Source organism: Arvicanthis niloticus, chromosome 24, assembly GCF_011762505.2.
Source record: "Arvicanthis niloticus isolate mArvNil1 chromosome 24, mArvNil1.pat.X, whole genome shotgun sequence".
In the NCBI taxonomy this organism is placed as follows: domain Eukaryota; kingdom Metazoa; phylum Chordata; class Mammalia; order Rodentia; family Muridae; genus Arvicanthis; species Arvicanthis niloticus.
Genome location: NC_133432.1, coordinates 32806669 through 32831875, shown reverse-complemented (window position 1 = coordinate 32831875; position 25207 = coordinate 32806669). Strand labels below are relative to the sequence as shown.

General features: G+C 47.0%; 1 protein-coding gene across 1 annotated transcript in view; it reads right to left on the bottom strand.

The window, feature by feature from the left end:
- The window catches only part of Sdk1 (sidekick cell adhesion molecule 1), a 964506-nt gene that overhangs the window by 170204 nt on the left and 769095 nt on the right, over positions 1-25207 (bottom strand). The window contains exons 18-20 of the mRNA XM_076923544.1: positions 12973-13088; positions 9993-10185; positions 6162-6260 (exon numbers count right to left, since the gene is read on the bottom strand). Coding sequence (XP_076779659.1) covers positions 6162-6260; positions 9993-10185; positions 12973-13088 — 408 coding nt within the window. The remainder of the gene's footprint in view (positions 1-6161; positions 6261-9992; positions 10186-12972; positions 13089-25207) is intronic.

Below are 25207 nucleotides of genomic sequence, written 5' to 3'. Positions count from 1 at the left end.
GGGGTCTGGGACTGAATACAAAATGGAGAAAGTGACCTGAGCCCCAGCAGTCATTTGGTTTTACTTCCTGACTGTGGACTTAATGTGAGCAGCCACCTCTGGCTGTGCCCCTCCAGCTAGAAGGCAAATCTGTTTATTGCTAGGCATTTGGTCCCAGCAAGGAGAGAACTATCCACTGTAGTGTCAGACAATGTGTTGCTCTAGGGTTGCAATCAAAATATAGTAATGCTTCTACTTTTTCTCGTATTATTTTATTTTATTTTGGGGAGGCAGGGTCCCACTCTGTCCCAGCCTGGCCTCAAACTCACAGAGATTCACTCAACTCTGCCTCCCTAGTGCTAGGATTGAAATTGTATGCCACCATGTCTAGTTTTCTCGTTGTGCAATGGCTGACACTCTTCCGAGGGAAGGTCAGCATAAGGGCATCCTACACTAGCATTCAGAGGAGGGGTGATGGGCGCTAGGACACAAGAGGCCATGTGATCCTATGTGGAGTAGGGAGAGCCACGGCTCCATGTGGCTGAGGCAAAAGGAGGAGAGTTTGTCTCAAAGTCTGTCCGAAGCACTTCACCTGGGCTAAGTCATGCAACCCATAGGACACACACTGGACAATGACATACTGTTATCTTCACTTTACAAAGAAGAAAGAAATAAGGGAGCCCCAGGTACTTGCTAGAAACCAACAGCCCTGCCCCAGAGCCATCATCTCCGCCTATCTGGCTCTGGTAGGTTTTGTCTGATTAACCTCTAAACAGCATGGGATTCTGAGTCACTCTGAAGGCCTGGGAAGAGGAGTCTTTGTTGAATGCTGCCACCTTGTCTGCCAGGAAATTCTATTTGTTTAAAAGGTGTTCTTTAGCAAAATTTACCAAACACGGCATCTTGTTCATCATGTCAACCTGGAGCCAAAACACAGCAATTTCAGTATCTTCAGTAAGTACGGTGCTACTGGCATCTGCTAGAGTCCAAATGGATCACACTGTATGCTCAGCTCATTACAGAAACAAATGGACAGCAAGTGGACAACTGAAGAACTTGCTCTTGGGCTGGGGAGGGGGCTCAGTTGATGCAGGGCTTGCCTGGAAAGCACCATGACCTAAGTTTGATCCCCAGAATGCACACTTAAAAAGCCAGGTGTGGTGGTTTGTAGTTGCAATGCCGGTGCTGGGGAGGTGCAGACAGCCAGAGCCCTTGGGCACGACGGCCTGCCAGCCTTGCCAAGGTGCTGAGTACCTCGCCAAGTCTCAAAGGCAAGATACGTAGTGTTTGGGGACTGTCAATGCCTGAGGTTGACTTCTGGCTTTTATCTGGCACTCACATCTGCATACATGTACCTCCCTGCCCCTACTCCGACATACCACACACACACACACACACACACACACACACACACACACACACACACACACACGGCCTGCTCTGGAGGGCATAAGATTAGTCTAACAGAGATCTGAGAACTTCTGATGAACAGTGTCGTGGGATATTGCCACAGGGCAGAGCAGTAGGCATTTGGTGTGTAAGGATGCCCCCCTCCTTTTACATACAGCCTTGGAGACGTGTGTGTGTGTGTGTGTGTGTGTGTGTGTGTGTGGTGCATGCCGGCAGCTCTGGCCAGCAAGTGCTTCATCTAAGTGCAGCTGTGGCAGGAGGGAGCAGAGCAAGGAGTTGCCTAGAGCCAGCATTCCCAGCCACTTCCAACTGTGCTTCCTACCTGCTAGGAATGGCCCTGCTAACTGAGACTAACGACCACAGGAGCTTCAGAAATAATTTTCTGTTGATCTGGAGTAAATTCTCTACAAGAGAGTAGTGCATCCAATCACAGACTGTCTGTCTGCATCCTGGCCCTCATAAATCAGAGTTTACAGGGGGAGAGTGGGAGATACTGCAATTTACAACAAGGGCACAATGGGCAATTTACTCAGGCAGGTGCTCCGCCACCCTCGCTGGAAGCTTCCTTCTTATTTTCACCACAAAATAAAATGGAGGCATGGAATGGGGGTGGTCACTGAGGGTCAGGCTGATAAAGCATCATTTCCGACAGACACCCCACCATAAAGGTCACATTGCCACAAACAAATCTTTAGCTGCAAGTGTCTCCTGCGGCCCCCTTTCAGCAGTGGGTAGTTTATATGCATGATGTCTTTGAAGGAGGAGAGGCTCAGAAGGCCAGGTTTGTCTGCAGTTTTCCCCCCTTTGGGGTTTGTGTGTGTATTTCTATCTTAAGTTTTGAGATAGCATGTCTTATTGAACCCAGAGTTTACCTTTTCTGTGAGGTCTCCACTTCCTTGGTGCTGGGGACATTACTGACTGGACCATCTCCTTCACCACAGTGTTGACCTTCTCGGGGTCTACAGGGTTGTTCTAGGAAGACCCATGATTTTGGGAGTGATGTCTACCAACAGGCAGGGCATGGAGTACAGAATGAACAGCACTGGATGCAGGTGTCCCGGGGGACAATGAGGGCCTGATGGCATCCAGCTAGTGATACTCATATATAGAGGGGAAGTGAGAGCTTCCCTTCTATAGTGCTTCTCAGAACAGCAGGCGTCGACCCCAGCCTCTCTGTACACAGGTTTTTACAGAGTGGGCAGGAGTGGAGAGGAGCACAGGCCAGACAGTGAGGAGTGAGCCACTCTGGTCCTGATATGAAGGGCAGAGTCTGCCTGAAACTCTGACTAACAGTGGGGGCGGCCCGTTCATTCAGCTGAGGCCACAGTGGAAGCAGGCCAGCAGGATCCAACTGGGAAACATCTGAGCTCTGAGGTTCTGGCTCCATCATAAACACTAGGCAGCCGCTCGTGACTACAGGTATTTGTTTAAATAAAGTATGAAAATGAGTTCATTAGGCGTCATTAGCTGGCAAGAGCAGATGATCATAAAGCGGAGGTCCTGGCGACTAGCTTTCTGCCATAGAATGTTGGCGCAGCCCCACTGGTCTCCCCCCCAGGCTATAAAGCAAGAAGGAAGGGAGTAGGAGTCAGGAGAAGTGGGAGTGTGGATCTGAGACAGGGAAGCCCTCCTGGGTTAAGATGCCTACCAAAGAGTGTTGGCCAGTTTCTAGAACACAGTAGATGCCTTGGACCAGTGGGACTGCCTGCCTCTCTCACTCTTCAGCCCCATTTTCAGAATCAGTGATGAGGAAGGCTCTGGTTCAGTCCCCGGATGGGTCCTGGGGATCTGAGCTAGACAGACGTCCTTTCTGGGGCTGTAGAGATGGCTTGGTTAGTGAAGTGCTTGCTCTGTCAGCATGAGGGTTTGAGTTCAGTCCCCAGGACCCACATAAAAAGTGTGGATTCTCTTTATAAATCTAGTGTTAGGGAGGTTCCAAGCTGATGAGAGACCTGTTTTTTTAAAAAAAAAAAACCAGGGTGGACTGTACTTGAGGAAAGACAATTGAGGATGGTTCCTGGTCTCAACACACACACACACACACACACACACACACACACACACACACACACACACACACACACATCTGTATACATATGAACAGAGTCTCTTTCTCACATATCCACACACCTACACATACACACATGCACACCCTCCACTCATCCACACATCCACATATGTACACATGCACACTACACATACATGCATGTACACACACACACACACTTCCCACAGAGCTCTTATTACATGGATGTACCATCGTCTCTCTTTTCCCATTTGTTTTTGCCTCTGACATAAAGCTATACTGACCCACGCCAGGTCTCAGCTGCCTACCGAGTCCCTGTCTTTTGCGCCCTGGGTTGATCTCCTTTGCTCCAGGCTTGAGGAAGATTCTTATTTACATGCTCTGTATTTGCTCTCCTACACAGGGAAGCACCATCCACAGCAGATCTGGGCTCTGATGTCTCACCCCAGTAGCAGCCATCTCTGGTCCCAGAGGGAGCACACTGTCCAGTTCAGGCAGAGTCAGGTAGACACATGCATGCAGCTTAGTCAATGGCTGGGGTCTGAGGTGGGTTAGTTCCAGGGCTCTATGTGATCTGAGGGACTCTGGGGGACATCTTGAGTAGTGTCTTGGCTGGTTGCCTGGATCACTGCTGAGAACTTAGTGGCAGTGACCCTGTTGAAGTGACAGTCTGGGATGTCCCTTGGTTAAGCCTAGGTTATGAGTCAGTTTCAGAAAGTCGTTTTGAGATCATGGAGCATGGTATAATTGGATGCATCTTACTTTGGGCAGGGATGCGGTTACAAAAAGACAGGACATGGGCCAACTCTGAGGGGAGGGAGCAAGTAGCCGAACCCAGTGGGAAATCTGTGGACTGAGTGGCGTCCAGGAGGTAGCCAGAACACATGACACAGATGCTTTTCTTCAACTTTGTATACATTAAGTGTGTATACAGGTGTTCATGTAGCTGTGTGCATGTGGTGGCCAGAAGACAACTGAGTGTCAAGAAAGGTCTCTTGGTGGCTACAATCTAGCCAATTAAGCTAGGCAGGCTGGCCAGAAATCCCCAAGGACCTGCTTGTCTCTGTCCCCCCAACACTGAAGTTACAAGTACATGTTCCACACCTGGCTTTTTAAAACAGGTTCTGGGAATTGAACTCAGGTCCTCACTGAGTCAGCTCCCAGCCCCAGTTGTGTTGTTACTAAATGTGTCGTTTTCACATTTTTGGTGCACACATACAGAAGTCATTGGGAGGTACATACAGTGCTGCTAGGTGTTTCTTTGGCCCTGGACTTGGGGAAACCCACTGCGGGCTGTGGTAGGGAAAAAGGGACCTTCCAGGTAGATCAGGAGTACAGCTTGCCCCTGATTCCCAGCACCTGATGACACAGAGAAGGGAAAGTGGCTACCAGGGCCACCTCTGAGCTGTGTGATCTCAGGGTCCCTCAGAGTCCTTGCTATGCAATTAGTCTAGAGGACCTGAGCAGTCAGTCACAGAGAGTGAGAAGCAGTGTGTTGCAGTGTTGTGGAGGTGGCACAGCACGGGGGTGTGTTCAGAGAAGCCACTGGCATTGCTCGGAACGCTCACACAAGGCAGGGCCCAAAGCACAGTCTGGCTGGAAACCACAGAACACCTCTCAGCACAGCATGCCGCCATGTCTGCTCAGTTCTCAGACACAACAACGTGATTTCCTTCAGCAACTTTTAAATCAGGGAATTACATACTGCCTAGCGTGGGGAGGTCCCAGTGACAATCCATAGTGACATATAAACAGAGTCTTGTAATAACCCTGGTACAGGTGGCATACTCCTTTAATCCCAGTACTTGGGAGACAGAGACAGATGGATCTTTGAGTTCAAGGCCAGTCTGGTCTACAGAGTGAGTTCTAGGACAGCAACAAAACAAAACAAAACAAAACAAAACAAAACAAAACAGAAAAAACAAAACAGAAAAAAAAACAAAACAAAACAGAAAAACAAAACAAACAAAACAAAAACAAACAAACAAACAAACAAACAAACGAGTCTTGTTGAAGAAAGTGAGCTATTCCCCAACCCCCTGCCATGTGGGGAGGGGTTATTGCAAAGGAAGGGCTAGTCCATGCACAGTTTACCTTGAGCTTGACTCAGAGATTTAGGGGCCAAGGACTCCTTTGAGCCTGAGGCACTGTATTCCAAGCCTTTGCTTAGCCTCAGGTTTCCCACTCAGGGTGTGGTGGGGCGGGGACAGAATATAGGATTTGAAGCCAGGAGTCCAGGGCTTTGTCCTGGCCTTGCCACCCATGACAGAAGGTGGAGGGTGGAGATGCGAGCGCTGTAGTCACTGCCCTACTGGGAGGACATTAGAAACTGACCTGCACACACATAGTAGGTATGTTTGTTGAAGACAGAATCTCCCAGCCTCAGTTTCCTTACCTGTAACACAGCTAGAATATTAATACACTTCCACATTGCTCTGAGAACTGAGATAAATACATGGGGAAAGTCATCTAAAACCGATGGATTCTTGTTGCCCAAAGAGAACTCTGCAGTGTCTGAAGCAGAGTATGAACTTCCAGCTCTGAGGCTGCTGTCTACACAAGGAGATAACAACACCTCCTTGAAGCCCTCACCATCAGGGTTATGGCCACTGTACAGCCAGGAAGACTTGTCAGCCACTCCCAGGAGGCCTGGGTCCACTCTTAGCACCTCTGTTTGACATGAAGGCCACCCCTTCTTGTTAGGATGCACTTCCTGTTTTCCCTTTCCAGAGGAAGGGCTGCTTACCTGTAATGATGCCATTTCTCTCCAGGGGCTCCTGCCAGCTGACCTTGAGAGAGGTGTCCAAAATCTCCGTGAAGCTCAGGTGCCCCACAGCTCCCGGCTCTACCAATTAAAAATAAAGAGGTCTGTTAACAGAAGAGCCTGGAGCCCTTTGATCAGACCTGTGTGGACAGCTTTAGCTACAGAAAGGAAGTGTTGAGACAGGGCCAGCAGAAGCCTGTAGGAAAGAAACACCAGGAGACGCACAGGCGGGACTAGGGGCCGGGTGCTCGGGCAAGCTCTCTGTTCTTAAGTGTGTTACTTTGCTGGCTGCATGCAGACAAGCAAAGAGGTGAGAAATGTAGCCACAGGATCTTCAGACACAGCTTTTGCCTTTCTCTCTGATCCAATCCAGTAAAATAATCTGCCTGGTTAGACTGAAAAAAATCAGTTGCTTGGTAAACTATCACTTCTTTAGAATCCTGCATTAAGTGGTTGGGGTATGACTCCATAATAGAATAACCTGCCTAGAATCCCCCAGTGAGGGGCTGGGGTGTGGCTCAGTGGTAGAGCCCCTGCCTAGAATCCCCCAGTGAGGGGGCTGGGGTGTGGCTCAGTGGTAGAGCCCCTGCCTAGAATCCCCCAGAGAGGTGCTTGGCTTTGCAAAAGTTCTTGATTAGAATCTTCAGTGAGAGGGACCAGGAGGCTGGCTTTATGGCATTATGGACCCTGCAGGAGCCAGAAATGAAGCCTAAGGCTAAGGGCGGTATCTTTTCACCTGACTCAGAAGTCTAGTTTCTGAACTCTTTCCTCCCAAGAGATTTTTCAGGGGCAAGAGAAAGTTCAGTAAAAGGCCTGCACCATAACATCCTGCCTTAGAGGGAAAACGGGAGTTTGGAGGAGACCATGCCCTGCCCTATACTCCTCTTAGCTGAGGACTTGCTCTGGCCATGAGGCACACACTCTCTTCCTCAAGGTGCCTTACCACAGGCTCCTTTGCAAACCTGCTGGGAACACACTCACTGAAGCTTCAGTGTGAAGTCAGGGCTCTTGCTTGGCTTTGGGAGAGGAGGCCATAGGCTCTTTCCTGCCTCCCATCAGCCCTGCCACACAAGCAGCCTGTATCTCGCTCCTCCCTGGAACTATGACAAAACCCTAACACAACTTAAGAATTTTAAATCAGGTACAGCCTCAGAGAGCCTTCACAGGGGGGCTGAAACACAGACAAACACCACTTCTCTCAGTGGAAGATGGCAAAACAGGATGCTGTCAGGACCGTGTCATCCTTCCCCGACTGCAAGCATCCAGAGAGACGTCCTGACAGTTTCTGAAGTGGCTTGTTCTTTTGCGATCGATGTCTTAGCAGAGGAAGCTACTGCTCCTTTTATATTCCCAGCGTTTCTGCTTCCTGGATTCTTGCCCAACTGTGCTGTCCTCTAACTCTGTAACTGTCTAGCTTTCAATTGACACTCTTTTTCTCTGTACTGCGACCCTCCCCCATCATGTCCCATGTCACTGGGGCTCTGCAGAGGGCCTGGGGCTAGTGGCTTATGTCTGTGACACAGCAGAGGCTAATTGCCAGCGCCCCAGCCCAAACAAGCTGCACCCCAGAGACAACTGCAACCCTACCTTTGATATCACCCTCTAGGGTGCTCTATCCTTCTAGAAAGGACAAAGAGGCCACCTGCCTACTAAAAATGGCAGTTCAAGAGCAGGGGAGAGGTCTCAGTTGAGGATGGATCTGGGTTCTTATTCTATATTTCATTATGTTCTTTTTCAGTTTCCCAATTTCACATATGTATGTGGCTATATGCATGTTTGTCTGCCCGTTTGCATGTGTGGGGCCATCATACACATGCGCAGATATGAATGTGTGTATGTTTGTATGTTTCTGTGTGTGAGTGTATTTTTGTGAGTGTGTGGTTGCATGTGTATTTGTGTGTGTACTAGCGAGTGTATGTGTTTGTGATGTATGTTTGTGACTGTGTGAGTGTGTGTATATTTGTGACTGTGTTTGTGAGTATGTCTGTATGTTTGTGACTGTGAATGTGTGTGTTTGTGACTGTATGCATGTTTGTGACTGTGTGTATGTTTGTATGTTTATGACTGTGTGAGTGTGCAACTGTATTTGTGACTGTGTATGTTTGTGACTATGTAACTGTGTGTGTTTTTGGCTGTGTGTGAGTACATCTGTATGTTTGTGACTGTGAATGTGTGTTTGTGACTGCATTATGTTTGTGACTATATATGTGTTTGTGACTGTATGTTTGTGGCTGTGTGAATGTTGTGTGTGTGTATGTTTGTGATATGTGTTTGTGAGTATGTCTGTATGTTTGTGACTGTGTGAATGTGTGTGTGTTTGTGAGTGTGTCTGTATAGTTGTGATTGTGTGAGTGTGTATGTGTATGTTTGAGTGTGCACATGTGCATGTGGAGACCCAGGGTCAATGCTTGAATCCCTCTCAATGCCCTTCTAACCTAGACATTGAGGTCACTCTCTCAATCAAACCCAGAGCTTGCCTGTCTAGTCTAGTCTAGTCTCACTACCCCTGTCTCTGCCTGCTAAGACTGGAATCACAGCAAGCCTCCACACTCACCCAGGTCCTCACACTTGCCTGGCAACTGCTTTAACACCAGTCCCAGGATCTGAGTACTAGGCCCAGAATCTACTTTTTAAAAGCTGGAGTCCTGCATACATTCATGATTCCCAGTTCTTAGGGCAGAGGCAGGTGGATCCCAGAGGCTCACTGCTCAGCCTGCCTAGCCTAGTGGGTAGCTCCAGGTTCATGAAAAGAACCTGTTTCAAAAAAATAAAGTGAAGTGACTGAGAAAGACACTGGACCTACACGCACACACGCACACACACACACACACACACACACACACACTATATAGAGACAATGTGTCTAAAAATAATAAATAAATGTATTTTGCTAAAACATGGATCTCAAGTAATTTTGCTAACTGTTTTTTTTTTTTTCCCCACTTGACATTATATCATGGCAATTTTCCCTCAAGTGTTTTGGGCTCAAAAGTTTGGGTGTTTTTTTAATAGCTACAAGACATCTTTTGCATAACCTTTCTCTCTCCCCCAGTTGTCCTCATTTGGGACATCTAATGCTTTCACTGGTTCTCACTGCCTGTCATGAGGCTCCTTGGGGTTCTGTTTGTTATGTTATTTTTTTGAGAAAACAGTTTGCTCTTTATCCCAGGCTACCCTCAAAGCCTCAGAGTCCTCCTGCTTCAGCCTCCTGAGTGCTGGCATAAGGGTACACCAGTGTGCCCAGTTAGGGGTGCCCTTGCCTACGGCCTTGTGTGTGCCTATAATAGCTCCCTCAGGTACCGTCACCAGACGAGGTGTCCTTGACACACAGTTGCTGAGAGCAGACAGGGGCCGGTGGGAACTGACTGAGTGAGGGTAACGCAAAGCCGAAGTCAGGGGCAGAGATGGGGCCTAATGCAAAGCCCCGGTGTGGCGGAGAAAGTGCGTGGAGAGGCATGGCTGGCAACCAAGCAAAAAAGTCAGGATACTGGAATTAAGGGTCTGAATAATGACAGCCAAACTCAGCAGGACTTAATACAGTAGGTCTACTACCTCCATGAACACAGTAGAACTACTCCCTCCACTGTTGTCCCCAGAGCCTCTGCGTTTGAACAAGGCCCCTTCCACATTCCAAGGGTTGCCTGCCCTTTTGACATTCATCCCATTCAGTCTGGGATGACTGCCCTGTAAGTGCACTGAGCTACGGGGCTTCCTGGTGCCCGCTGCACTGTGACTAGCACAGCGAATGTCACTCCTACCTCTTGTCAGTGGTCCCCGAGAGGATAGGCTCAGACACAGGAGAGGGATACTCACTGTCTTCATGGGTCCACACGAGCTGAGGTGTACTCGGAGGCCCATCCCCTGGAGTGGTAAAGCACAGGACGGATGTGAAGTAGGCTGTGAACTTCTTCAAGTTCGTTATGTAGCCATGATGGATTCCGTGGAAGTCAGGAGCAATGGTGACCACAGTGACAGTCTCGGGAGCATCTGCCGGCCATGCTAGGAGCTGGTAGGGGGAGGGTTAAAAAAAAAGACCCCTTTAAAACTGCATTTCTTTACACAGCTGTTGATCACAATTATATTTTACAATTAGCATGTCTTTAAAAAAAAGCATAGTCACAATTCAATAAGTCCATAAATGCCACATCATCCCTCACCTTTTATATTTGGGGATAAAACAAGGGCTTTACACATGTTAAGCAAGCACTTTACTTCTAATCTACACCCCAGCCCTCATTGGGGAGTCTAGGCAGGGGCTCTACCACTGAGCCACACCCCAGCCCCTCACTGGGGGATTCTAGGAAGGTATTCTTTTACCACTGACCTAGATCCCTGCCCACTTTTTGCATTTTAAAATATTGAGACAAGATTTTACTAAGTTTCCCAGCATGGCCTTGAATTGTGGTTCTCCCACCTCAGCCTCCTAAGCAGTTGAGATAGTAAAGTCTGGCTATAAATCCTATTACATCTTATAATCCTATTTCAAAAAAAGTTGAGTTTAAAATATGTGTATATATTTTTGTACATTCACACACATATCTATCATCTATCTATCTATCTATCTAGATGTATATCTACATCTATATCCATATGCATGAAGAAGCTGCTACACTTGCCACAGTGATGGACACTCCCTCACATCTTCATCTTTTCTTATCATACTACTGAACATGGATTTTTTTTTTAACAGTGAGGAACAAAGATGACATCATCTGTTAATTCAACTAATTGGCATGAGGAGACAAACACAAATATTCTCCAGATAGAAGTCTACCCTGACTCAGAATAATTCAATAGGAACAATCTTAATGACTTATAATTTATGTTACACTAGTTTCCTGAAATGGAATTTAGGAGATGGGTTAGAATTTTAAATAAAGGGCACATACAGAGACTGGGGTTGTAGCCCAGTTGATAGAGAGCTTAGCTAGCATGTGGGAAGCCCTGAGTTCTACCCCAGATCTACATAAACCCAACACGGTGGCATGTGCTTATAATCCAAGAACTAAGGAGGGATGAACTGGAGAATCAGGAGTTCAAAGTCAACCTCAGGCACATACTGAGTTTGGAGCCAGCCTGCTACATGAAACTCTGTCTTAAAAACAAAACAAGAAATAGCATATATGCATCTCTGTGTGTGTGTGTGTGTGTGTGTGTGTGTGTGTGTGTGTGTGTGAATGTATGTGTGTATGTGTGTGTACAAGTGCATGTTCCAGGAAAAGCTGCTTTCCTGCTTAGGCAATGCTAGATGTATGTGGTGAGTTTTAGTCTCCTGACAAGATGCATCTCCAGGACTGAGCTGTTCTGAAAGCCAGTGGGCAGCAGGAGACAGTGCATCTGTGCAGATCAAACTGACAAGCCAGCCATCAGAAGCTCGCAGTGTTCTCACCACTCAGACTTGCCAGGAGAGTCAAGAGTGATGGGTCTCCGGTTGATCAGTACTAGTTCCCTTCAAAAAAAAAAACATCTGCCTTCAGATACCTCTGAGGAAGAAGCAGAGGCCTGGCACTTCCTACCTGGGTCTCATCATAGACAAACAAGCGTTTGAGAGAGCCCAACCCAAATGGCAGGCAACGACAACCTTTTGAAGCTGAAAGCATTAGTGGTTCACCCCTCTCTGAAGGGACGCCCTGAGACTCCCGTTTATGGGCTCGTGAACCCACTTGTGCATAATGAAGTCAGACTCCCAAGGCCAACTAGAGAAGTTCACATAAAGGAAAAAAACTGCCTCTGGAATGTGCATCCAAGCCCATCTTACCCAGCAACAGATTCTGCTGCTCCTTGCACCCTGGATTCTTCTTTGGTCTCTATTCTTTAAACAGAACTATTCCCAAAGCAGAGAGAAAAATGGCCTCTGCTGACAGCAGCCTCCTTCCCATGAATCTCTGCGTTTGATTCTGTGTTATAGGAAGAAGTGCTTGGACACAGGCTGACTCCAAAGAGCCCACATAGACCTCCCCTGAGCTTATTCTCTTTCTCTCTCTCTCTCTCTCTCTCTCTCTCTCTCTCTCTCTCTCTCTCTCTCTCTGTCTCTCTCTCTCTCTGTCTCTCTCTCTCTGTCTCTCTCTCTCTCTGTCTCTGTCTGTCTCTTCCTCTCTCTCTGTCTCTCTCTCTGTCTCTTCCTCTCTCTCTGTCTCTCTCTCTCTGTCCCTCTCTCTCTCTGTAGTATTTGTAGTGTAATAAACATGTGCATAACTGTATGATGGCATGTGTGTATATGTGTGTCACAGTTGTGTATATGTGTGATGAATATGTGCACATGTATGCTGGCATGCAGGTATATGTGTGCCCACAGGTGTCCGTGCATGTGAAGCCCAGAGTGTTTCCCTCAATCATTGTCCATCTTAATTTTTGAGACAGGGTCTCTTACTAAACTCGCAGCTTACTGATTCAAGTAGGCCAGCTGGCCAGCAAGCCCCTGGGATTCCCCATCTCTGCTTCCCCAATGCTGGGATTATAGATGTGCATTGCCGTGTGTGGATCTTTTTAGAGGGACCATCCAAGTCTTCACACTTGCATGGCCAGCGTGCTTCACTGACTGGCCCATTCCCTGAAGTCCTTTACTCTGACTAGAGGCTGGTCTCCTGTGCCCTCTTATCAGCTGAGCATTTGAATTTCTGGCCCCAGGATAATTGAAAAGACTGAGGACAAATAGCGGGCCCCATCAAGGTCACAATACTTTGTGTTTGATGCCCTGGATTTTTGACCACATAGGAAGGGTGGAACCTAGAGTATGATATGATCAATACTGCCCATGAGTGCCCTTTGGAGGTTCCAAAACCAAGCCAGGTACCTTGTATCCCTGGTTGATGCCGTTGATGAATTGCTGGGGTGGTGGGTTCCAGAGGAAGTGCACAGTGGTTGAATTCACAGCCTCTGCCTGCACATTCTGCGGGGGTGCGGTGGGCACTGTTCCCATATGGAGGCGGAAGGCAGCAGCACAAATGACAGGTGGTCCCATGGGGAGAAGAGACAAAAGAGAAACCTCAGTCAGGACTCAAGAGCAATCAAGACGCAGATGGAAGGGAGGTGAGTGTCTCTCAAGCTAATCTTTGTGTGAAAATGAAGGAGAATTGGTCCACTTCTGTGGGAGAGTTGCTTCCTGAAGACAGAGGCAAGAGCAGTGCTAGACCATGTCCCATCCCACATATCAGAGACAGACAACACACTAAATCTTTCTCTATTGTTTCCTCAATTATCTCTATTGCCACCTCAGATCAACAAGGCTAAGGCAAGAGTTCATCTAGAATGGCCTTCCATTTCCTGTTATGTTCTGAGACCCCCCTTCTCCTTCCCAGTTAGGTTTTATTGTTCACTTGACACAACCTGGGAAGAGAGAAACTCAACTGAAGAACTGCCTAGATTAGATTCATCTGTGGGGAATTATCCTGACTGATGATTGAAGTAGGAGGGCCCACCATGGGCGGCACCATTCCTAGGCAAATGAACCTAGATTTTGTAGTATAACAAAGCTATGTGAGCATGAGCTCGGGACCAGCATTCCTCTGTGGGTTTTGCCTCCAGTCCCTGCCCTGAATTACTTCCTTCAGTGATAGACTGTGACCTGGAAGTAAAGCCAAGTAAACTCTTTCTTCTTCAAGGTTGTTTTAGGTCATGGTATTTATCATATCAACAATAGAAAACTAGAATCTTCTATGTATGTGAATGTCTATATTCCACATTTTAAAAAAGATTGACTTATTTTTACTTTATGTATATGGGTGATTTGTCTGCATGTATGTCTGTGTGCCGTGTGTGTGCCTAGTACTCAGGGAGACCAGAGAGGGTGTTAGAATCATTGGAACTGGAGTTATGAATGGTTCTAGGTGCTACATGGGTGCTGGGAACTGAACCTGGGTCCTCTGCAAGAACAAGTGTTCTTAACCACTAAGCCATAGCTCCAGGCACCTCTATTGTTTGTTGTTGTTGTTGTTATTGCTGTTGTTGCTATTGTTTGATGCAGGTTCCCAGAGATGATATTTAAGCAGACCTGGGGCTTTCTGATTAGCCTAAGCTGGTCAATCAGTGAGCTCTGGGGAATCTACCTTTCTTTCTCCCCAACACTGGGATTATAAGCATGCCCTGCCATGACTGGCTCTGGGGTCACACTCAGGTCTTTATGCTTTACATGATGAGCTGCTGTCCCAGCTGCCCAAGAAGCTTAGAGGCGGGAATAGTTTATTTGGCTTTACCTCTGGGTCACATTTTGTTCCTGAGGGAAGTAACTCAGGCAGGGACTGGAGGCAAAAGCCACTGAAGAATGGTGCTCAATGGCTTGTTCACTGGCTCAGAACCATCACACTCCTTCTATGTACAGTACTGTTTGTGCATTCATATGCAAAGAGCTACAGGCAACTAGAGAAGGCTGAGAGCTGGAGATGCAACCTTTCCCTGGGAAGACAACACCTACTGAATAGTCAATACCAAACAGTCAACCCCCAAAACATACACACTATGCACACTGAACAGAGTGCATCCATGTATTTTGGAATATATTTGAACAGAACTAATAAAAAAGGGGTCATATGTTTGAAAGAGAGCAAGGTGGAGCATTAGGAGGGCTTGAAGGGAGAGAGGGAAGGGGTCGTAATGTAATCACATTACACATAATCATCTATTGCTACAAGGCCCAGGGTGGTGCCGTGGTCATGGTGGGAATGTCAGCCTAGAGCTGAGGTTGTCTCTCGGTGGGTAGAGTACTGCCTAGGATGCTTGGAGCCCTGGGTTCATGTCTAGTACCACATAAGCCAGATGAGGAGACACAGGCCTGTAATCTCAGCTCTGGGGAAGAACAGGCAAGGAGATCACCCACAGTCTAGGTTAGATAAGACCTTCAAACAAATACAAATGGCTTCATGTTCACAGATCTTCATCGCCTCAGCTTGTGCAGAGATGAAAGAATCAGAATCCATTGAGTCTCTTGGTTGACTCTTCCAGACCCCGTTTCCTATCCATTGCCATCACCCATGACCATGGCCTCCCCACGTGCTGCCCTCCACACATCCTACGGAAACTGCTCAGTTTTCCTTGCTGTAACTCGTGAACGTTGTGGATTAAATATAGTCCCAAGGACAGCTGTGTCTGGGATGTATCAGGCCAGAGGGAATATCAGAGCCACTGAGTGAAGTGGCAAACAATAGAACTGTGACTCTCTATAGCCCGTGGATATGAAGCAGTCAGTCTGGTGGCCACACATTAGAAAATAGAAGGAACTGCTCATTGATACGGGGTGGAGTGTGTGTGTGTGTGTGTGTGTGTGTGTGTGTGTGTAGAAAAGAGAGAAGAGGGAAGCGGGAGGAAGGAAAGGGGGTGTGAGAGAGAGTGGAGGGGAAAGGAAGGAGGGGAAATGTGGTGATGGGGGGACCGGCCCATGTGCAGCTGGCTGGGGAAATTTTACTAAGGCAACTAAGGCTGACTCTTCAGGCACTTCAGGTGGAGAAACAGTCTTCACACACAGGGGAACAAAGGTAAGACGTGTCAGCATTGCAGAAAAATGACACCGGGCATTTGAGGAGTAATTAAAAAACTTGGGATTATTACCCAGACACCCAAATAAGTAAATAACATTACAAACAAGGAAAGAGACCCACGGACAATGATCCCTCATGAATACAAGTTCAAAACACAATCAAGAAAATACAAAAGATCGGATTCGGCAATATACCACAATGGTAATGTAGCCTTATCTGGTGGGATTTATCTAATAAATACAACAGTGGTCCAATATTTGACTATCAATCACGGAAAAGTACCAAACCAGCCGAATGAAGAAAACCCAATCTTAATAGGGTTAGGAAAAGCATTTGATAAATTTTAAGATCTAATCATGATTAAATAAAAACGACACCTTTCCACCAAGTAGGAATTTAAAAGAGCCTGGTAAACTTGATAAAGGGCATCTATAGCGCGCCTGCGGCTGTGATCTCATTTGAGATGAGCGCCTGAAAGATGCTGCCCTGAGATCAGGGACAAGAAAGGATGGAAGACATCGGTGCAGCTTTTCTATTTTGCAAGTCCAGACCAGTGTAGACAAGAAAAAGAGAGGAGGCAAACAGATAGGGAGGTGCTATGTGACTGTCACCACAGAATCCACATCAACTCCAGGAAAGCGTCTAGACTGAGAGAGGCTAGCAAGACTACAGGCTGCATGGCCAAAACCCCACAAATCAATTCTGTTTGTAAACACAGTGATAAATAATTAGAAATTGAAATTTAAAAATTAGTAGGCAATGATTCATTTGGTAAAGTGCTTGCTGTACTGAAGACCCCCATACTCGGGAGACCCTTCCTCAAGTCTCAGGAAATCATGACCACCCAAAGATCACAAGATCAGCAGAGGCTTTATTAGGGAAGTTGGCCGGCCAAGGTCAAACCACCAGCTGTCTTAAGAGCAGAGTTTGACCTCAAGTGGCGGGCTAAGGGGTCTTTTAAAGAGGATAACTGCAAACCAGGGGAGTAAGAAGGGGGTGAGGGGTTGCCAAGGATACATAACATAAGAATAGCGAAACATCCCAGAGAAACCCACCCTGAAAAGTTAATAGCCATGGAAATTACTCAGTACAATCATTTTTCTCAAAAATGTGGTTTTACCATGTCACTGTATCCCACCCTGTCATTTACCAACTATTTCAAATTAACTATCTTCACTTCTTCCAGCTATAGCCCCACCTAGGTGGCTTGCATCTTTATCTGTGGTCAGGAATGTGTCTTCCTGCCTTGGGCCTCTCACACCCATAGGTGGGCCTACTGCCTGAGGCTTGAGTGTAATCCATCCAGCAAGTGTCCTGGGGTAGTGAAGGCCTGAAATCTTATTTTTAGTTCCGCGTTCTGGGACTTGCATTTTTCTGCCCAGGTCTAAGGGCAAAGAAATCTACACATATTTCATAAAATGGCCTTTATAATTTTTTACTCTACATACAAAGCATGAGACCCTGAGTTCAGATCTCCAGCACCCACATTAAGAGGGTAAGGAGGATCTCTGGGGGTCATCATCCAGCCAGCCGTACCAATCCAGTAAGCTCCAGGCCAGTGAGAGACTCAAAAACAAACCTGTCAATGTGTGAGATCTGTAATCTGAGAGTTACAAAGCCACTCAAATACGAGCCCTAAGTAAACATTGTGGGAGAATACTGATGGATTGGAAGATCAGTCAGGCAAGGCGACTGTTTTCCAAAGTGGTCCAAAGTTAACATGAGTCCATCAAATGCACAGCCAGATACTCTTCATCAACTGAAAAGGAGGTTTTCAATTTACAGAGAAAAAACAAGGGAACTAAGAATAGCCAAAGTTATTTTGAAGAAAAAAAAAACTGGATAAACTTTATCACATAATTAAGGATAGTATAAATCTATAATAAAGCAGGTGACCCTGCAAGATGAACAAATACAACGTCAATGCCACAGAGAATTCTAGAACTGAGTCACACAGGTACCAACTGGTGTTCAGAACAGCACACATGATTATACAAATCATGAACACTGCCATCAAAATATAAAGAGAACTTTCATCAGTGCCTTATGCCTATGGTTCACACACAGGCTTCCGTGCAAGCCTATTACTCTCAAACTACTAGAAAAGTGTGCACTGGGCTAGGTGACAGAATGCAAGGATGGTGCTCCAAGGTCCTTCTGTGAGACGAGCCAGAACTGAAGGCCACACAAGGCTGGGTGTAGCACATGAGAGCTTTAGAACCTCCCAACCCTAAGTCCACTGATGGAGTGGGAACACATGGTGCTGTACCCCTGGGGTGACAGCCACTGTTGATTCTCAAGGGAAAGAATCTACATCACCTGGGAAAGGTGACTCTGAGCAAGTCTGTGAAAAGGTTCCTAGACTGGATTAACAGATGTGGGAAGACTCAGCCTCAGCACCATCCATCCCAGGGATCCAAAGCTGGATAAACAAAGAGAAAGCAAGCTGAGCAGCAGAACTCAACTCTCTGCTTTCTGTTCATACATGCTATGTGGCCAGGTGCCTTACACTCCTGCCGCCATTCCTCCCCCACAATGATGGAGGGTACCCACAAACTGTGAGCAAAAGTCAACTTTAAGTTGCTTTTCTCAGAGTATTTTCTTATCACAGCAACAGGAGGAGCAACTAATACCCATGGGATGAAATCCAGCAATATATAGAACCAACTGCTTTAATACATGATCACATGTGCCCCCCCCCCCCCAAATACCTTGTACTGCAATCCCATCCAGCACTTGGGAAAGGGAGGTAGGAGAATCAAGAGTTCAAAGCAAGCCTCAGTTATATAGAAAGGTTCCATGAGACCCTGTCCCCAAACAAACAACAAATTGCATGCATTGCTCTATTGGAAAAGGAAACAGTTCAGAAGACTCCATATTGAATTCCTTCCTCTACTTAAAAAGAGGAACTTCAAAGTCCATCAAAGAGAAACTAGTGGAGAAGACAAGTGGCTGCTGAGAACAGGGATGGTTGGATGTATGAATGCAAAGGGGCAGGACTAGGAAGCTGTAGATCATGTGACTGCCCTGTATCAACCACTGTAGGGACAGTGGATTGAAAATGTGTGTCGAAAATGTGACACTGAATACCACTGAAGGGAAATTATACCACTAGTTATCTCAAAGTATGTATCAATAAGTATTCATAAAAACACCGAGACTCTCTGTCTCTGTCTCTGTCTCTCATGTGTGTGTGTGTGCATTTGAAGGTACAGGTTCAAGTTCAGACATTGTTCCTCAGGTGTTACACACTTTGTGTTTTCAGACAGGGTCTCTCATTGGCCTGGAGTAGTCAGGCAGGCTAGGCTGGCTGCTCCCTAAGCACTGCAGGACTACCCTATCTCTGTCTCCCCAGAGCTTGGACTCCAAGCATGAACTACCAAGCCTGGTTGGGTGTTTGGTTAACAAGAGTTCTGGAGTACTGAACTCAGGTCCTCATGCTTGGACAGGAACTGAACCATTTCCCCTGCCCCCAGATAAGAGATTCATGTCCATGATGGTGAGGGGATTGTGGCACATTTTTTCTGGGAGGCTGGGGGTAGAGCCATGTATGAAGTTCACAGACCCTGTGCTGGAGAAGCCACACATGGCTGCTATAGAAGTTCCTAGGGAGTTTTCCTGGCCACTGCCAACACAGTCACTTCCAACTGCCCCAACCTCTAATGCTAGGAGCTTCCTGTCCACAGCTCTGTTGATTCTTGACCCAGAAAATCAAGGCATACAGCACAACGTGAGTGCTTCAGACCTCTCCATTTGGTGCTGGTCTGTATGCAGCAACAGAAACAGGGACAACGTGGAGCTGGGGAGACTGCTTGGTGGCTAAAGTGTTTAGATTCCAAGCACTCACATACATGCAAGGCTTGGCAACCTGCCTTTGGTCTGGCCTTGGAAGGTAGAGACAGGGGATTCCCCAGAGCAAACAGGCTAGCCCTATTGGTGAGTTCTGGGCTTTACTGAGAGGTCCTGCCTCTATGAATAAGGTGAGAGAGTAATGTGGGATGATTCCTGATATCAACCTTGGGCATCTGTGTCCGAGGGCATGTAAAAATATGTATACATATGTAACACACACCTATGCATGCATATGTATGGAACACACACATGTACACATACACACATGTATACATATATACACATGCACACACATGTACATATATACACAGACACACATGCACACATACACACACATGCACACATGTACACATACATACACATGCACACATGTACACATACACACATGCACACATACACACATGTACACACATGCACATACATGCACACATATGCACACATGTACACATAAACACATGCACACAAGCATACATGCAGGCACATGCCCACACATGTGCACACGTACACACACACATGCACACCTACATACACATGTACATATGCACATATATAGGCACACACATGCACACACGCATACATGCTGCCACATGCACACACACATACACATATGCATACACACACGCACAATGAAAACAAAACAAAAATGAAACAAGGTCAGTATGAATCAAAAGAAAAGGGGGAAGGAGGAAGGAGAAAGGGTGGAGAAGGAGGAGTCAGGGGCTGCTGGGAAGTGACTGAGGTTTTTTTTATTCCCTCTTGGAGCCCTCTGTTAGTTTTCATCTGGGGTCTCCTGAACAGTGCATGTGCTAAAAGGGTCTCTTTGGAATGTATTTCTGCCAGGCTGATGACACTAGGAGAAGGGAGGCTGTTCTTGGACCTTCCCTTTCTTATCTCACTGGCCTCTTTCTGGCTGCTGTAGGGAGGTAAATGGTTCAGCTCCACCACACAGTCCACACGAATATGTCCTTCCTCACCATGACTCAGAAATACCAGGGTCAAGCTACTGTGGGCTGAAACCATGAGCCAAAGCGACCCTTCCCCCACTAAGCTGGCTTCTCACAGTGCTCTGTCACGGCCATGGAAAGCAGACCCCCTCCGCCCTGTTCTCCAAGGCAGTCTGGGTGACTCTGCTCCAGCATTCCATCAGCTCCAATTACTGCCTGTGCAGTTCCGGCATGCTTTCCTGCCACATGTTCACCTCTCTGAAATAAGCCAAGGAGCAGATGTTCGATAAATGCATTCTGCATCATTTAAGTAAGAGTTGTTTCCTGAAGATGGCTTTTGCACCTTCCCTTTGATCCCTGTGGGGTGGAAATCCTGCCCTTCATTCCACAGTCAATGCCTCTCCAAGCCTCAGGGAGGTCTCAGAGCACCGAACACAGGATGACCTCACCTGAGTAGGCCAACAAAGAAGCTGCTTCTTGTCTGTAAAAGTTAATTCTGGTTGTCAACTGGACCATATCTGGAATGAACTAAGAAACACACCTCTGGGCGTGCACATTTCCCCACATTTCCCTGAAGAATTAAAAAGATGAAGGAAGATCCTCTTCCAGGGTGGATGCCTTCTGGAAGCCACCCAGACCTAAACATGTGTAAGAGAAGGGTGGCTGATTTTGCCTGCCTGCCTTCCCTTCTTGCTGATCATTGCATCTACTCTACAGCTTCCTCTGTTGATGCTCCAACCAACCTTTGCTGACAACAGAACTCAGTTTCTTCATCCTTCCAACAGGGAGTAGAGACCAAATGTTCTCCCGGAGTCCCCCAGGCCTCCAGAGACAGGTTAGGATTGCTGAGACCTCTAGCTTCATAGGCTGAGAAGCCACTGGTTCTCAGCCTCTTCATCATGCAGACAAACATTGTTGGACCACCAGTCCATAACAGATAAATGCCCTTTGTGACATACATTTATTCTGTTGGTTCTGTTTCTCTAGAGAACCCTCACCTCTACACCGTCCCTCCTCCTTACACAGTCTTAAGTCATAGTAAAATAAGAAACCAATCAAACAATCCTTTCATCTGAGTGACCTACCTATGGAGCCGTAGCACCCCACACTCTGGCTCAGCCTCTCTATCCCAGGTCCTGGATGGACGCCTGTTGTCACCTTGAGTTCTAGTGTCACATTAGCCATTCTTCTCAGGCCCCTTGTGTTCCCAGATCCCTTGCTTCCATTTCTCCTAATGACTGTCATTAGAAGTGACTCATACTTGAGGACAATGGAACCAAAATATTCTTCCAAGAGAGACAAGAAAAGAGCTGTCTGTAGTCAGTAAGTCCTTCCAGGCAGTGTCTTCAAAGGAAAGAATAGTTATGGCAGGAGAGGTCTTCATTAATGCAATGACTTCACCCTGGTCCATCTGGAGATAGGACAGGCACAGAAGAGAGAGGGCCACAGCCTTATTCTGCAGAGCTGGCTTCCAGCCTAGCCTCCTCCCAGACTTCCTGTTGGAAGCTGCCACCTCCTGCTACTCAAGTAAGGCCTCTGGGGACATTTTCTCCCGTTGACTAGCAGCTAGGGTCTGTACTCCTAAGGGCAGTCCATGAAGCAAACACAGCCTGCTGAAGTAACAGGCATTAGGTTCTTTTCTGATTTATGTTGAAAAAAAGGAAATGTCTGTGGGGGGTGGGGGCGGGGATATGGGCATGGCTGGTGCATGGCTTTAACCCTGCACTTGGGAGGTAGGTAGCTCTCTGTAAATCTGAGGCCAGCCTGGTGTATGCCAGGACAGTGGTTCACTAAGCAATTGAACTCCTTACCAGGCCTGGGTCTGTTCTCAGTGTTAAACTGCACATAGCTCACATCTCTGTATAACTGTCTCTATTTGCAGACCCAAGCACAAGCTCTGCCATGTGGGGGTAGGGTGGGGTGGAGCTTAGCTAAGGAAGTTAACAGAAGAAAGGCAAAACCAGGGGGGGCTGTAGCCATGGAAAAGTCCAAAGTTGGTGAGGAGGCTGTGGCTGTGACTTTCATCAGAGGTAGGATTTTTCTGAGGGAGGGAGGAAGAGTGGCCCTCTCTTGGGGCTAGGGTGGGTCACGTGGGCCACAGGATACCAGTGCCATATAGTATGCGGCAAACCTTGCCTACAGGTACCCTGAGCTTCAAACTGGAGGAGTCACATCTGCAACTCTATGCAGGCATTGCAGGCAAGTAAAATGGAGGTCAGTGAGTGAGTTGGCAAAAGATTTGTATCTTTGATGTCATTAGAAACATATCTCAGAAATGAAGATTTCAGAAATGGGTGGCAGCCAAATCAGACAGATGCCAGCACTACTGAAATCCATCATTCTTTAAACAGTAGGATGCAAAAACAAAACAAAACAACCATAGCTCCTACAGTCAAAGACCTAACCGTGGACACATTGAGTAGCAGTACACTCACTGAGTACTCATAGAAGAAGAGGGGGTAAGGGGCACACAATCTATTGGTTTCCTATGATGAGCGGCACAGTAACCAACTGGTCAGCTAGCTCTTCTTCCCCCAAACCAAAGACGTGAGATTACAACTGACCCCATCAGAAGACCCATTGGGTCAATTGGTAAGTTAGAATTCTCCAGATAGACTTAGGATTTGATTCGCATGTAGCAAACTCCATTTCATGTCTGGAAATTGCATGCTTGTGCACCATATGTGTGCCCTGAATATGCGTGCACACACACCACTGTGTGCACAGCCATGTGTCTTTATACATATCTGATCCATGCATGGTGGCTTCTTGCTACAAAGACAGATCTTCTCTTTGCATTAGTGTAAAGATTTAAGGTTTTTTTTTTTTTTCCGTTCATGAAGCTGAGAGTCCAGGAAGAGAAGCAGATACTTAGGACAGTGGAGGGTAAATGTGCTGAGAAGGGCAGCAGGAATTTCCTCAAGAATGATCCTATGGATGGGTCATTCCAGAGAGAGACCATTAAGTAAAAATGCTAAACTTAAAACCAACCTCCAATATAGACCTCACTAAGCATTGTAGTGTTATGCTGTCCCACAGAGTGACAATAACCACATTCTGGTGCATAATTGCTACTCCTGATCTGGATAGTGGTGCGCCACACCTTTAATCCCAGCACCTGGGAGGCAGAGGCAGGTGGATTTCTGTGAGTTTGAAGCCAGCCTAGTCTATAGAGTGAGTTCCAGGACAGCCAGGACTACACAGAGAAACCCTGTCTCAAAAAAACCTGTGATGATGATAGCAGTAGCAGTAGTAATAAAATGTTCTCCTGTGCACCCTCAGAGTCACAGGTATAAGCTGCCTTGCTGAGGGTACCCAAAGAGTTTTGCAGAGAAAGAAAAGAAGGCACCACAGAAACTCCTACTCCACCCTAAGATCTCACCCAGGGGCTCACAGTGGCCCCGCTCGGCATCCCCAGGTTAGCTCCTTAGACACTCAGACAGCTTTCTTACCACATAAGCTACTTTGCTCTTCCATAATACACTGTAATTTGGGGGAGGAACAGGTCTTACATAGCCCAGCTGGCCTTGATCCTCCTGCCTCCACCTCCTGAGTGCTGGTATTACAGGTGTACACCATGTTGTCCAGTTTACTTTCTCTGCTGCACATCCAAAAAGGTTTTCTTCTTGCTAAACAGAAACCTGCTAGCCCTACTCCATTTCCTGGATACTTGTTCCTCACATGTACACACAGCAAGGAGACTATTTCCTACTCTTAAAACCTCTAGCCTGGGGCTGCCAAGCTAGGCCTTTTTCCACAAGCCCTGCTCACTCTAGGTCCCCTCTGGTTATCTCGCCATCCCTGTGGCTCATCACCAGGAGCTGATGTCCACACTCTATCAGGCATTTCTGAGCCACCTCGGTGGCATGGCATGGTGATCAGCTGACCAGCAAACTTGTCCTTTTTGAAGGGAGATTAAGGTCAACATCAAAGGTACCCTTAGGTCTACAACTCCCAAGTTCTTGATTCAGCTGTAGAGTGCCATCCTCTGAGCACAAGAATCATGGTGTCTTTACCAGAGAACAGTGTCTGTTCTCAAGAGATGCTCTAGATTGGGCTTGTTGGCATTTCCTTGTAGAGGGTGCTGGGAGGGTATCACCTCTCATCTGAGATCCCATCCACTCCCTTTCAGTTATACACAACTCTGCCCGAGCTGAACATGGTCCTGGGTCATGAGAGGTGCCATTGATAAAGTATCAAAGGGTAACTGAAGGCTGCAGGGCACCCCACTTACGCAGCTGTAGGGGACTTGTCACTTATGGCACGGTGAGAGTTTTGAATGGTATTGTTGCTCTGGGACCCTCCACAATCCTGTAAGGAATCCTCTCACCCATATTCTGTCCGTAAACCCAACCAACACATCGATTCCCCAAGCTGGGCTAGGGTAGAATCATTACTTTGGTTGTTGTTGTTGTTATTATTGGCATGCCTATAGGGGGTAGGCAGATGTTGGTTTGTGTCTCATCAGGAAGAGTTCACACCATAGATGTGGATTGTGATCCAGGGAGGTCTCTCCATCCCCAGTGACCCCCATCATGTGTAACTGTGACCTTTCACATCACCTGCACCACAGTACACTTCTCTTTCCACCATCAATCTAACCAAGCAATTTGGTTTTGACTTCTGACTCTAAGTGGGATTGATGATAGACACCTCCGCTTCAGCCTTCGCAATCATCAGGTTGTCTCCATTTCTTCTGAATTATGGGCCAAAAATGGATGCCTGATGTTGCAGCCAGAGTCAGCCTTCAAATGTTGATCCA